This window comes from Lepidochelys olivacea (genome assembly GCF_965140295.1).
Source record: "Lepidochelys olivacea isolate rLepOli2 genome assembly, chromosome: 11".
Classification (NCBI taxonomy): Eukaryota; Metazoa; Chordata; order Testudines; family Cheloniidae; genus Lepidochelys; species Lepidochelys olivacea.
This window is the reverse complement of record NC_140421.1, coordinates 63,126,446-63,142,469: the sequence shown is the minus strand read 5'-3', so window position 1 is coordinate 63,142,469 and position 16,024 is coordinate 63,126,446. Positions and strand designations below refer to the sequence as shown.

General features: G+C 42.4%; 1 protein-coding gene across 6 annotated transcripts in view; it reads right to left on the bottom strand.

Annotated features, from left to right (window-relative positions):
• The window catches only part of ADAM23 (ADAM metallopeptidase domain 23), a 270,352-nt gene that overhangs the window by 144,594 nt on the left and 109,734 nt on the right, over positions 1–16,024 (bottom strand). For all 6 annotated transcript variants that reach the window (XR_014713559.1, XM_084643108.1, XM_084643111.1 and 3 more), the window contains exon 3: positions 10,380–10,456. Coding sequence is in view for 5 of the 6 variants with exons in the window: in XM_084643108.1 (XP_084499234.1) it covers positions 10,380–10,456 (77 nt within the window). In the remaining variant the exon portion in view is untranslated. The remainder of the gene's footprint in view (positions 1–10,379; positions 10,457–16,024) is intronic.

The window sequence follows — 16,024 nt, the reverse complement described above, 5'->3', positions numbered from 1 at the left end:
GATTTAACAGTCCTTCTGTCATCCATCATCAGTCTCCTTGTGCACTAGAGTAGGATGAAAAAATGACAAGATTTCTCTCTTCTTGGACTCATGGAAAGCTGAATTTACTTTAAGTATGAATTCCAAGGATGTTCAAACTATGGCATGTTCTTGTGGAATTTACAACACTTATAAAGCACATTTCAATCTATAGATCCAATGACTGAGCTCCCTATTTGGTAAGCTTTTGGACTTTGCTACTATTAAAAAGGATATTTTTAATATAAAGAAAAGTAGGCAAGTCCATAGGTTCAAACAGTGGTACAGTGAAGGCTTATAAACTAGAATGAGTTTTTGTACACGGAATATCTTTACAGCCTTCAAGAACCTTCTGATAGGAATATGAGACAAAGTCATCTGACAGACCCTAGTACACTGCAATGATTCTTCTGGTGCTCAGGCTCAGTTCTAAGGATATCCCCAGTGAAGAAAGACAAGATCTGACAGACTCCATCGCAAGGCTTATTGCTATTAATTGGACCATTATGGTTTAGCCCCAAGAATATACTCATCTGAAGGAAATCTAATATTTCTGGAATTCCTTTCCTTGATGGGATTAAGGTATTTCTCTCTGCTTTACTGTAAGAATTTTTCCATATCCTGGAATCAATTTTTTTCTTGATAATAAAATAGTATCTATTACTTGCTGTGATTGTGTCAACAACTCTTGGATCTTAGGTCTGCCACACTCTCATCCATCAATATCCAGCTTGAAGAGAGATTTGTCCATATGGTTTATTTGGCCTTGCGTTAATATTAACACTTCTTACCGCTATTCTCATTTGGTTGGTGACAGAGTTCTACGCACTTTAGAGAAGAAGCAACTTCTTGGCCAATGCTTTCCTCATATTATGCTTCACCCTCATTAAGATTTATTCAAACAATACTCGGTGTTATTTTTACAAGTGCTCTAAATTATTTATTAAATTATGACTAAATTGAGATTAAATTCTACTATATTACCCAATGCTGACAGACACTTACTTTAACAAAGACTCTTTCCTCCCAACTGGGAATTTGTTTTCTCTGTTCTCACTTAATACAAAAATGAATTCACTGTAAATAATAACAAAAAAGCATTTTACCTCCTCCTCTGCCCACCCACGTCAGCTTAAAACAAACTTCTGTAGCATGCAGCAGTGTGTGTATAGAGAGTTAGATGTGGAGATAGAATTGCTAATGTGGCAATACAGATAGCGTTATTTATATACCCATGATACTCCAGTTACCCGTTTATTTGGTTTTGGTTGCTAGTTAGTCTAAATTTTGTGGTTAACTAGTTTATTTTATCTTGGTTGCTAGTTACTTTTTATTATACCAAATTAGGGTACAAAGCCTTAGCTGATATAAATCAATATTGCTCCAGTGCAGTCAGGAAGCCAATATATTACTAGTTTCTAGTGCACAGTCAAAAGAAAGGGAGCTTGCTACTGATATCATTGATTTACACCAGCTGATGATCTAGTCCCAGAGCATTTACTTGTATTCTGGATACAAAGGCAAGTTGATACACGGAGCTAATCTAAAACTGGAATTTCTGGCCTGCAAGAAATATTGATATTTTGACACTAGCTTTTATCCCAATTCAGGACAAAAAAATCAAACTATCAAGCCACCTGAGCAACTGGAGTGCCTCATGTGAGTTGTAGTCTACTGTCCTTCCTCCAACTATCTTCCTTTCTCCCCTGCCCAAACTCTGTCTTCCATAATGCACTGGGATCTCTTCCTGTGGCTGAAACACTGCAGTACTTAATCAACTCCCATAAGGCTCTAGATGTCTCCAGGCTTTCTTTCCTCTCTTCTGGTCCTTATTCCCGCCTGCCCCTGACCCTACCTCCTGACGTCCTCATATGCTTTTCAGCCATTGTTTCACATTTTAAAGGTGAAGGTGTAAAGGTTGAAAAGTATGTTAACAAATGTAATTCCATGTAATGTTTTAGTTGCGGGAAAAACACTTAACTCTAAATTCAGCTGTGGGCAGATAAAAAGCCTTCCTGTTCCCCTTTAAAAACAAAATAGCTCATGCAGAAGAGCTGAGTAGCAATAAGAAATAGATATGGGAATATAGTGACCTAGCAAATTTTAAAAAGCCACAGCTTGTTGCTCTGTAAACCCAATATTTGATATACTTGCATCTTTACCCCTCAAGAAACTTTCAATATTGCTGACAAAGTGACCAAAGTAAGACCTCAACTGGACATCAGGAAGAGAGCAATACTTCTTTAACACTGAAAAATACTAATATCTGCTGATTCATTTTTGTTTTAAAATGTGCTGAAATACTCACGGACAGCACAAGCTGCATATGCATTTTTTATGCAGTGCTTACAAAATTTTGCACATCACAGATTTAATAGGGTATTTTTATTTTATTTGTAGCGCCAATCTTTAAAAAAGGGAAGAAGGAAGATCCTGGGAACTACAGGCCAGTCAGCCTCACCTCAGTCCCTGGAAAAATCATGGAGCAGGTCCTCAAAGAATCAATCCTGAAGCACTTGCATGAGAGGAAAGTGATCAGGAACAGCCAGCATGGATTCACCAAGGGAAAGTCATGCCTGACTAATCTAATCGCCTTTTATGATGAGATTACTGGTTCTGTGGATGAAGGGAAAGCAGTGGATGTATTGTTTCTTGACTTTAGCAAAGCTTTTGACACGGTCTCCCATAGTATTCTTATCAGCAAGTTAAAGAAGTATGGGCTGGGTGAATGCACTATAAGGTGGGTAGAAAGCTGGCTAAATTGTCGGGCTCAACGGGTAGTGATCAATGGCTCCATGTCTAGTTGGCAGCCGGTATCAAGTGGAGTGCCCCAGGGGTCGGTCCTGGGGCCGGTTTTATTCAATATCTTCATAAATGATCTGGAGGATGGTGTGGATTGCACTCTCAGCAAATTTGCGGATGATACTAAACTGGGAGGAGTGGTAGATACGCTGGAGGGGAGGGATAGGATACAGAAGGACCTAGACAAATTGGAGGATTGGGCCAAAAGGAATCTGATGAGGTTCAATAAGGATAAGTGCAGGGTCCTGCACTTAGGACGGAAGAACCCAATGCACAGCTACAGACTAGGGACCGAATGGCTAGGCAGCAGTTCTGCAGAAAAGGACCTAGGGGTGACAGTGGACGAGAAGCTGGATATGAGTCAGCAGTGTGCCCTTGTTGCCAAGAAGGCCAATGGCATTTTGGGATGTATAAGTAGGGGCATAGCGAGCAGATCGAGGGACGTGATCGTTCCCCTCTATTCGACATTGGTGAGGCCTCATCTGGAGTACTGTGTCCAGTTTTGGGCCCCACACTTCAAGAAGGATGTGGATAAATTGGAGAGAGTCCAGCGAAGGGCAACAAAAATGATTAGGGGACTGGAACACATGAGTTATGAGGAGAGGCTGAGGGAGCTGGGATTGTTTAGCCTGCAGAAGAGAAGAATGAGGGGGGATTTGATAGCTGCTTTCAACTACCTGAAAGGGGGTTCCAAAGAGGATGGCTCTAGACTGTTCTCAATGGTAGCAGATGACAGAACGAGGAGTAATGGTCTCAAGTTGCAGTGGGGGAGGTTTAGATTGGATATTAGGAAAAACTTTTTCACTAAGAGGGTGGTGAAACACTGGAATGCGTTACCTAGGGAGGTGGTAGAATCTCCTTCCTTAGAGGTTTTTAAGGTCAGGCTTGACAAAGCCCTGGCTGGGATGATTTAACTGGGAATTGGTCCTGCTTTGAGCAGGGGGTTGGACTAGATGACCTTCTGGGGTCCCTTCCAACCCTGATATTCTATGATTCTATGATTCTATATCACTATTCTTTTTCTTCAGATATCACCTTCTGTATCAGTACACACAGTGGCAAACACTGGCACTATAGGAGTCTTACTGTTTTAGAAGTATATACAGTGGCATGTTTATGTCAACATATTGACAATTTGGGGAGATATGTTAGAGATAGTGTGAGCAGTGAACAGAATGAGACAAAAACTGCATCTCTAATGAAAGCTGCTTTACACCTCTAGTCTTACCTACCAATGAAACAAAACATCAACTGTAAATGGGCTCCTATATTGTCATTTTCACATATAACTCAAACAATGTGATCCCTTGTATGCTAGGAAAGTGACCTGCTACTGCCATGGCCCCCAATTCAGCAGGGGTTAAAAGGCTTGGTTGCTAATACAGATGAGACAAGACTGTTTACAACACGATCACAGAAAGCCTAAATAAATAAATAAAAATAATATGCATTTATACAGTACATTTTACCTAGATATTAAAAAAAAACCCACCTTCACAATGGTGGTGAGCATTATTATCCCCGTTTTACAGATAGGAAAACTAAGGCACAGAGAGACCTGGACCTATGGAGGTTGGAGCTAAAATGGGTCTAATTTGCTGTCCCTTCTGGATACAAGAACAACTTGAGACCTACTTCTGGATGAAGAAATATATAAGTGTCTCAGTTTAATGCAAATATACAATCAGTCAATGGCAAAGGTAGGATACAACCAGATCTTTCAACAATTACTCTAGCCATTTACAACACACGCTTTGCTTCTCTACAAAAGAAAAGGGACACTAAACTTTCTAAACCACTACATGCCACAAGGGGCCACAGCAATGGTTCCCTCAACCCACCCAACAATATTGTTAACCTATCCAACTATATTCTTAGCCCAGCAGAAGCAGCTGTCCTATCTCGCGGCCTCTCCTTCTGCCCCTCCACCCCCACGAACATGATACAGTTCTGTGGTGACCTAGAATCCTATTTTCGACGTCTCCAACTCAAGGAATATTTCCAACACACCTCTGAACAACATACTAATCCACAGAGACCTCCCTACCAACACTACAAAAAGAAGGATTCTAGGTGGACTCCTCCTGAAGGTCGAGACAGCAGACTGGATTTCTATATAGAGTGCTTCCGCCGATGTGCACGAGCTGAAATTGTGGAAAAGCAGCATCACTTGCCCCACAACCTCAGCCGTGCAGAACACAATGCCATCCACAGCCTCAGAAACAACTCTGACATCATAATCAAAAAGGCTGACAAAGGAGGTGCTGTTGTTATCATGAATAGGTCGGAATATGAATAAGAGGCTGCTCGGCAGCTCTCCAACACCACTTTCTACAAGCCATTACCCTCTGATCTCACTGAGAGCTACCAAAAGAAACTACAGCATTTGCCGAAAAAAGCACAAGATCAAATCCGCACAGACACACCCCTGGAACCCCGACCTGGGATATTCGATCTACTACCCAAGATCCATAAACCTGGAAATCCTGGGTGCCTCATCATCTCAGGCATTGGCACCCTGACAGCAGGATTGTCTGGCTATGTAAACTCCCTCCTCAGGCCCTACGCTACCAGCACTCCCAGCTACCTTCGAGACACCACTGACTTCCTGAGGAAACTACAATCCATCAGTGATCTTCCTGATAACACCATCCTGGCCGCTATGGATGTAGAAACCCTCTACACCAACATTCCACACAAAGATGGACTACAAGCCGTCAAGAACACTATCCCCGATAATGTCACGGCTAACCTGGTGGCTGAACTTTGTGACTTTGTCCTTACCCATAACTATTTTACATTTGGGGACAATGTATACCTTCAAATCAGCGGCACTGCTATGGGTACCCGCATGGCCCCACAGTATGCCAACATTTTTATGGCTGATTTAGAACAACACTTCCTCAGCTCTCGTCCCCTAATGCCCCTACTCTACTTGCGCTATATTGATGACATCTTCATCATCTGGACCCATGGAAAAGAAGCCCTTGAGGAATTCCACCATGATTTCAACAATTTCCATCCCACCATCAACCTCAGCCTGGTCCAGTCCACACAAGAGATCAACTTTCTGGACACTACAGTGCTAATAAATGATGGTCACATAAACACCACCCTATACCGGAAACCTACTGACCGCTATTCCTACCTACATGCCTCCAGCTTTCACCCTGACCACACCACACAATCCATCGTCTACAGCCAAGCTCTGCAATACAACCGCATTTGCTCCAACCCCTCAGACAGAGACAAACACCTACAAGATCTCTATCAAGCATTCTTACAACTACAATACCCACCTGCAGAAGTGAAGAAACAGATTGATAGAGCCAGAAGAGTTCCCAGAAGTCACCTACTACAGGACAGACCTAACAAAGAAAATAACAGAACGCCACTAGCAGTCACCTTCAGCCCCCAACTAAAACCCCTCCAACGCATTATCAAGGCTCTACAACCTATCCTGAAGGATGACCCAACACTCCCACAAATCTTGGGAGACAGGCCAGTCCTTGCCTACAGACAGCCCCCCAACCTGAAGCAAATACTCACCAGCAATCACATACCACACAACAGAACCACTAACCCAGGAACCTATCCTTGCAACAAAGCCCATTGCCAACTGTGCCCACATATCTATTCAGGGGACACTATCACAGGGCCTAATATCATCAGCCACACTATCAGAGGCTCGTTCACCTGCACATCTACCAATGTGATATATGCCATCATGTGCCAGCAATGCCCCTCTGCCATGTACATTGGTGAAACTGGACAGTCTCTACGTAAAAGAATAAATGGACACAAATCAGATGTCAAGAATTATAACATTCATAAACCAGTCGGAGAACACTTCAATCTCCCTGGTCACATGATTACAGACATGAAAGTTGCGATATTACAACAGAAAAACTTCCAATCCAGACTCCAGCAAGAGACTGCTGAATTGGAATTCATTTGCAAATTGGATACAATTAACTTAGGCTTGAATAGAGACTGGGAGTGGCTAAGTCATTATGCAAGGTAACCTATTTCCCCTTGTTTTTTCCTACCCCCTTCCTCAGACTTTCTTGTTAAACCCTGGATTTGTGCTGGAAATGGCCCACCTTGATTATCATACACATTGTAAGGAGAGTCATCCCTTTAGATAAGCTATTACCAACAGGAGAGGGTTGTGTTTTGGTTTTTTTTGGAGGGGGGGGGGAGAGAAAACCTGGATTTTTTCTGGAAATGGCCCACCTTGATTATCATACACATTGTAAGGAGAGTGATCACTTTACATAAGCTATTACCAGCAGGAGAGTGGGGTGGGGGGGAGAAAACCTTTTGTAGTGATAATCACCCATTTTTTCATGGTTTGCGTGTATAAAACGTCTTCTATACTTTCCACAGTATGCATCCAATGAAGTGAGCTGTAGCTCACGAAAGCTTATGCTCAAATAAATTGGTTAGTCTCTAAGGTGCCACAAGTACTCCTTTTCTTTTTGCAAATACAGACTAACACGGCTGTTACTCTGAAATCTAGCACCCTATACACTGAACCACATGTCCTCCCTTAAATAGAGATGAGGTAGAACACTGTGTATCTCTCTGTTTGTAACAGTATTTAACTAAAATAGCAGCTAATGCGTTCAGCATGTGGAAGGCAAGTTGAAGACAACCACTGTTGGCAACAGGTCATTGTCCTGCTATACATGGCACCTGGGTGGAATTTTTAAATCATATTTAAAGTGCAGTAAGCAGTTTTAAAATTCCTATTCAGAATCCAAACTCAAAAAATATCTCTACGATCTTTTGACACAATACAAAACTTTTCTGATACAAATTTGGGGCCCAATGACATAGCAAAGTACAATGAAGAGACAGAAACAGTAATAGTCATTCATACCATTTGATTGCATGTTCTCTATAGTGAGACAAATGAAAATTTCTCTAAAATTGGTAGCGCTTTAAAACTACTGTCAATAATTGATACTTCATTAAACTTTAATTAGACAGATCATTTACTATATTTATTACACATTCATAATTCTATTTAGTTACTATTCAATTAATGCGTACTAAAAATATTTAGGTCCTTTGGAAAGTCTACATATTTTTCAATATTGTTATTAATGATACAAAACTTCATAAATATTAGCTAATGTATGCATCAAACACATTGAGAAAGTATTAACATTATTGTGAGAATTGCCCTGACTTATAGGGGAATGCAGAGAAATAGCAGCATTTGGGCTAGAATTTCATTCCAGTTCCGTCCCGTTTGGAACACCTGAGCCTTGCAAAACAGATAAAATCCAGCCACAGCTGGCCAACTGAGAATTCCCTCAGAAAAGGGGAATTCACAGTTGGAGTAGAGCCAACTTTCCCCCCAACCTCAGTATTAATATTAAGGAAAGTAACAGGGCTGAGTAGGGAACATAGTGGGGAGCTCTGCCTTCACTTTCTCCCCCATAGCAATACTCCGCTGGTGTCTGATCCCGTACGGTACATCTACACTGTAGATGGGAATATGCCTCCCAGCCAGGCTAAAAAGACATACACTAGCTCTGCTCCTTCTAGCACACTAAAAATATCAGTGTAGAACATTGCGGCATAGGTGACAGCATGGTCTAGCCACCAACTGGGGACCCTGGGGGTTGGCAGCCTTGTACTCAGGCAGCTAGCCCAAACCACAACATTCACACTGTTTTTGTTAATGGCACAAGCTACAGCAGAGCTAGTATGCATCTGTCTAACTAGGCTGGTCGGCACACTCCCAGGTGCAGTGTAGACATACCCTTAGGGATCTTAGGGCAGCCCTATTGCACAGATAGGGACAAAGCAGATTGAGAATCACGGAGCCAATTACAACTTCCTCCTGATCATTTCTCTCCTGCACACAGTGTATCGGTGCAGGAAATAAATCTGGTTCTTTCCATATGTGTCATAATTTTTCGGCCACTTATGTACCAAGATGAAAAGCACCTTAATCTAAATGAAGAACAGTCCTAAACAACTGAATTCAGTAACTTACAAAAATCCTGGTAAACCACATAATTTAATATTAGTTAGTGCTACTTATATTTTAAGTCCTGTATTATCCCTTACTTTAAGCACATTTGTCTCAAGTTGGCCCTTTATGAAGATATATGGAACACTATTAACCTGGTTAAGGCTCAGAATATACATTCCTTAATTGAAAACTGCAACTGTTTATCAGTTACTGCTATTTATATCTGGCCTATCCAGGATTCCAGACAGACCAGAAGGAAATGTCCCTGTTCACAATCTAAAGCCAAACCTAAGGTTTAGCTAGTGTTGTAGATGAATAAAGTACAGTGATATGAATCAGGCACCTGTGTAATAATCAAGAACTGCAATTTTAAGGGTAATTCCTAAAGAAAATGTAGCCTGACAACATGCATCTAGGACAGGAAGATCAAAGTGGCAACCAAAGATATAGGAAATTTCTTCCACTGCTGTTATGCAGCACATGGCTTGCCAGTTTTCTTTCTGATTGCCACCTTCTGCCCAACAGATGACTGCTTTTGAGTGGTGGACTGAATCTTGTACTGTATATAAAGCACTTAAGAATGAAAAGGATAACAACTGTAATGTATATGTACTGAGATACTTTTCATAATTCATATCCAAGAGGTTTTGGGGTCCTCAGCAAATATGTTTTGGTTCCTGAGCATAGGTGCCAATTCTGTGGGTGTTACAGCCCTGGAGCACCCATGGAAAAAAAATAGTGGGTGCTCAGCATCCACCGGCAGCCATGTGGATCAACACCTCCCTCTTTCCCACCCCCAACACCTCCTGCCCACCAGCGGACACACTGCTCACCTCCTCCTCCTCCTCCCTCCCAGTGCCTCCCACAGATCAGCTGTTCAGCAGCATGCAGTAGGTGCTGTGGGGGAGGGCAAGGAGCAGGGGCAGGAAGAGGGGGAAAGGGAGCAGGAAGAGGCAGGGCAGGGGCGAGAAGAGGCAGGGGAGGGGCAGAGGGGGGGTAAGAAAAGGCAGGGCAACGGTGGGGGCTTAGGGGAAGGGGTGGAGTGGTGGCAAGGCCTGGGGCAGAATGAGGGCTGGAAGGGGCAGGGCAAGGGTAGGGGGTTGGGGGAAGGGGTGGAGTGGCAAAAGGGCCTGGGACAGAGCTGTGGCAGGAAGAGGCAGAGTGGGGACTTCATGGAAGGGGTGGAGTGGGGGGGGGTTCTGGGCAGAGCAGGAGTCGAGCACCTCCCAGGAACACAGGAAGTCGGTGCCTATGTTCCTGAGAACCCAAACTAAATTTATATTTCTATTTTTCCTCTTTACATGCAAATATATTCCAGCGCTGATAAATAGGAACATATCCTTTCATAAAGAAAGCTATATTTATAATACCTAGCTTCGGCAAGCTTTCCAACTTTCATAAATGTTTTAGTCTATTAATGCATTTTGGTGGTGTGGGAGTTTCCCAAAGCTCACAGAATTCCACCTGCCCTACCCTACTGCTCTCTCCTTCAGAAATCGCTGAATTTATTTCCAAAGAGACAGCCACAAAGAGCAGGAAACAAAGAAACCCACAATCGTGCACTTACTTATTCAATGTGAGGTCAAGGATGAATTTGGAGCCAAAGGCCTCAATCTGGAAACTTGCCTGGGCCAGATGCACAGCCTGCAGACATGAAAAAAGAAGAATCTTTACTTTTCCTGTATGTTTAAAACAAGTCAAATCAGTCACCAAGTTTTGTATTTTTTATTATAGTAAATTGTACAGTACGAAATAACTTATTTAGGATTCCCATAGAAATGTCTGCATATTTTGTATGCCACTGTTTGGATCTGTATAGTGAAGGCATAACAAGTACCTACTATAGTATATACACAGTATTCTAGTTGTAATCACCCCATAGAACTCACTTATTCTGAAAAAGTATGAATAATTATAATTAAGGTCATTGTGATGCAAGCATGTAAATACAAAATCATGGCAAAGCTCATATTATACAGTATGCAGGACTCCTTCAAAATAATTCCCTTTAAGATCCAAGGCTTTGCATTTGTGAATGTATCCATGCTAGTGGTTACTAGATCAACAGTTCTCGACACATTCAGCTCGTCCCATATCTGGAGCTTTAAATTTCAGCTTTAACTTTAAATTAGAGCTAGCTGCCAAAAACAGAATGGCCTCAATTCTCTCATCTGAATTATCAAGTCAATTCTCAATATTGTTCTAAGCGAGACTAACAATATCTGCAGCATATTCATACATAAGCTGGAAAACCGGGGTCACAACAGACTATCCAAAATTTTGTTTAATAAAAGATTATCACAGATACTTGTCACCAGTGTTTCCTCTAATTTTTTACATCCATGTGTAGAATTAATTTTGTTATGTGCACCAACATGGAGGTGATGTGTGACAGGTGGGGACAGGGCCGAGGGGTTCGGAGTGTAGGAGGGGGCTCAGGACTGGGGCAGAGGGTTGAGATGTGTGGGGATGAGGGCTCAGGCTGGGGGTGCGGGCTCTGAGGTGGGTCTGGGAATGAGGGGTTCAGAGTGTGGGAGGGGGCTCAGGCCTGGGGCAAAGGGTTGGGGTACAGGGGGTGAGGGCTTTGGGGTGGGGCCAGGGATGAGGGGTTTGGAGCTGTGGGAGAGAGCTCAGAGCTAGGGCAGAGGGTTGGGTGCAGGGGAGGTGGGTTCTAGGGTGAGGCCAGGGATGAGGGATTTGGGGTGCAGGCTGCCCCGGGGCTGCAGTGGGGAGAGAGGACTCCCTCCAGCCCTTTCTTGCCGCAGCAGCTTGGGGCTGGGGGGAGAGGCGGCTCTCCCCGGCTGCGGCAGCTCTGGCGGGGCTGGGCTGGGCCAAGGGAGGGACTCCTCACCTGGCCGAGGCAGTTCCACACTGGGACTGGGCCACGGGAGGGGCTCCTCCCCTGGCTGAGGCAGGTCCATGCTGGGGCTGGGCCGAGGGAGCGGCTCCTCTCCCGCAGCCAAGGCAGGTCTGCTCTGGGGCTGAGTCGAGGGACGGGCCCCTCTCCCCCAGCTGAGGCAGGTCTGCTCTGGGGTCAGCGGGGGGGGAGTGCGCCTCTTCCTGACATAGCCCTGAGCCCCTGCGTGGGGCTTAGCTTGTCACAGTTTCAGGGTAACTGCAACTGTATTCACCTTCCATGGTTTCTCGAGAGCACTCACTTAAAGATTTCCATCTCCCACCTGTCACTTTTCTCAGGCAGAGACCCACATCTCACTCATTCCTGACCAGAGGCTTTAAGGCTGCATAGCTTCCCGGATTTACAGTGTGATATGCCCAGCAAGCCAGACAGGCCCATGCCTACACTTTTCTTTCTCTCTGAAGGCTACAACCAGCATATTGTCCGAAGTTTTAAGTCACCACACCACCTCTTCTAAGCCAGCACATTTTTTATAGTAAAAGTATTACAGAGAAAACATTAAAAACAATAAAAGAACCGATACCCTTAATCCGAATGTCTTTGCACTTCAAGGACCCTCTGTTTCTGCCCCACTTCCCACAACAGTGCTGCCTTTGTGTGCAGTTGAGCTGAGACAGCAATGCTTTGAGGAGCTTTTCAAGCACTGATATTTTAGGCTTTGTCTATACTAAAAAATTAGGTCAACTTAATTAAGGTCAACCTACAACCACTGCAGTAATTCAATCGGCAGCTGGTGTCCACACTACCCTTCTTATACCAGTGGAGCACGTTCCCACCACGAGCGCTTGCACCAACTGAAATGGGGCATTGTGGGGCACTGACAGCAATGCAGAGCTCACAGCTGAAGCCCCCGATCTGCCATGGGGTGAAAGGCAGCAGCCCAGCTGGGAGTGGGGAGCTGGGAGGAAGCAGGGCTCCCAGTGGACAGAGGGAAGCCCAGGCAGCAGCCCACTAGGAGCAAGTGGCTGGGAGCCCAGGGGGCAGCTGGGTTCTAGCTGGAGCCCCCCACCAACCCCAGGGTGACAGCCTGAGCTGTGAGCCAAGGTTCACAGCCAAGGTGTAAGGTTCACAGCAGGAAACTGCTGGAGCAGTGAAATTGACAAGAATTTTAGCCAACAGCCAATGTAAGTACAGTAACTCCTCACTTAACGTTGTATTTGTGTTTTCTGAAAAACTGTAACTTTAAGTGAAATGGTGTTAAACTAATCCAATTTTCCCATAAGATTTAATGTAAATGCAGCGGATTAGGTTCCAATGAAATTTTTGGGGGGCAGAAAAAAGGCATTATATACTGTACAGTACTGTACTGTGGTTGGGAGGTGCCCCTGGCTTACCCCACATAGGTACAGCCCACTGCAGGCAAGGACACTAGGAAGCACTTTGCGCAGCAGCAGCTTCCCCCCAGAAGAACAGGCGCTGACTTTGCCAGAGGATGCTCCAGGCCCACCTCTTCCTGTCCCTGCTCCACTCCAGGCCCGCCTCTTCCCACCCCCACTCCACCTCCTTTCCGGGCATGCCGCATCCCCGTTCCTCCCCCTCCTGCCAAACAGCTGTTTGGCAGCGCTTAGGACTTTCTGGGAGGGAGGGGGAGGAGCAGAGTTGCGGCGCTTCCCCGCTCCTTCCCCTCCCTCCCAGAAAGTCCTAACATTTAGATACAATTACTAATAACTTAAGCTGCATTTGAAGAATATATGTATTCTAATTCTGCTATGCACAAGATTTAAATTAATTTTGACTATGTGGAAAGTTTGATGAGTTTATGTTATTCCACCTTAAACATCATTCAGGATAAAGAATAGACTAACAATACTTTTCTTAAGTCCTAGTTTATAATGAATTTTAACTCAAACAAATTAATAAATTTACTTGTACATTTTCAAAAAAGCCATTCTGCACTCAAAGAATAAATGCTGTGAGTTGAAAAAGATATACTGTATTTTTCATTCAATCCAGAGAGCCAAAATAAAACTCAACCATAACCATGGATTTGTGATTGGTGCCTCTATAATTATATACATGCACGTGCGTACACAAACGCACAATTATTCTTTATTGCTTGTGTTACGGTAAATAGTTAAAGCCTAACCAAGATTTATATACAGATATTGACAGCTTCAGCTCCAGAGAGATTTTATGATCCTGTCAAAAGCAAAATCCTAGCTCGATCTTAACTATGGTGCCATCATAATGAACAACCCTGGGATGAAATAAACATATTACTTTTATGTGTTATTCTAATCTCATCACTCACATGTGGCAGCAATGAGTCAGTGAGTAGGTCACCCTAATTAGTGAAGACTAAAATAGAATTTCACCCTGGCAACTGATTTATATTATTTATAACAAGTTAGCATAAAGTGTTTTATTACTTTGTGTTTCAGCCATTATGATTTTATGTAATGTGTCTCATTCATGGGAGAGGGAATATTTCTGAAGAATGTTACACACTATTGATATTGTTCTCTTTTAAAGAATTGCATTAATCCCTATATTGTGGGACATTCCAGTGTTTTATAGTGCTAAAGTGTGATTTGAAATTCATTTCCTCTTATACAAACAAGTCAGACAGCATAGGTCAAAATAAGAAATGATATTCCTGGAATGTGTATAACACTTTGTTTATATGCACACCCTTTAGACATCTTCTTTTCTATGTATTCCTTTTCCTTTTCTATACATAAGAAAAATTACATGTATTGCTTGTGCAGTCTGTGTACATGCACACACTTGATACACATGGGATATATGTGACTTCATGTGTTTGTATGTGAAACTTATATTCTTGTTGTTTCCATCTAGTTATATATAGTTTAACAGATCAGATATAAAAGGAAACCATTTGCTTCCTCAGCACAAGTGCTTGTTATGATGACAAAGGCTACTCTCTAGCTGCAAAGCTGCAATATTACACTAAGCTTTCCTGCAGCAAAGTGCTACCAATCAAATGCAGTGGAGCTAACTCAAGAAGGAAGGGTCAGATTCTCTTTTCCATTTTTGCTGCCACCAAAATAAAATTATATTAAGAGAAGAGTCCTCCCCCATTGCTCTAGTAGGAAAGAATACCATTAATCATCATGATAGAGAGTCACTGCATCAGGAGTGGTTCTGGGAATAGTGTTGTAGTCTCTTGTATGCAGCAGAATCTCCAAGCTTCTCTCTCCTCCCTCTACGTGCCCTAAATTCACAGACTAAAATAAGTAAATAAATTATTATAAACCTCAGATTTACTGAAGTCTAAGCCTGAGCCCCCACCGCCCAGGGCTGAATCCAAAGCCTGAGCTCCCACTACCCCAGGCTGAATTATTGGAATTTTCAAGAAGTCACAGAGGTCTCATAAAAATCACAGATTTTTAGCCATAATTATTATATAAAAACAATATTAAGGTTTCAATGAAATTCAGTTAACTCACTGAAAAAAAGCAGTATGAGTTTTTTCAGTGTCCTGAGGGGGGAAAAAAAACAGTACGAGTTAAGGACATTTTGAGTGTGTAAACTCTGATAACCTGACTTTTGCTGGTTCGTGCCACACCTCTGTCCTAGCCATTCTTTTACTTATTTACTGTGCTCTCCGTCATAGTATTTTAGGATTATTTAACTGTAATTCAGTTGCATGAATTTCATAGAATTTTTGTAATTTTAATTTTTAAAAAGCTAATAAAAGTTTAAAATCTGTATTACTTCCTTTACAGGCCAATATATTAAGTAACCAAGTTTATTCATCTGATAGTACCAGGCATTTTTAAAAGAATAGATTTTTTGCATAAGTATTCACATTATTTAACTGGTCAATATTAACAGTTTCTTTAGATCTGCTACTGTGTATCAGTTAGATATGAATTTCAACACTGTAAGTTTGCTGCTTTTAGAAATTCAGATTTTTAGTAACAGTCCTTGACAAACACATAAGAGGCAGATGTTGCATTTCTTATTTTGGCAAATCTCCTGAGTTTGCTATTGTAAAAAGTCCGTCTCTTGATCAAAGTGGATTTTTTAAAATTAAGAGATCTAATGATTCAGAAGTATATCCATTCATCTGTAAAGGATACCTGGCTTTTTGTACATTTGTACTACTGCTATGTATGTGCTAAAATCATTATGCTTAGATGGAAAAAAAGATGAGTATGCATGTATCTAAGAGAGATAATTAAGCTTTTTTAAAAATTAGCTTTAGTTTATAAACTGAAACTGTTTTTGAGCTCTATAATCTTTAAAATTTAAAATGGACAAACTGGATTTTTTAGTTGATACGGGAAATAGTTCTTCCATGCTGAGAATTTGACTGGAAACTTTCAATT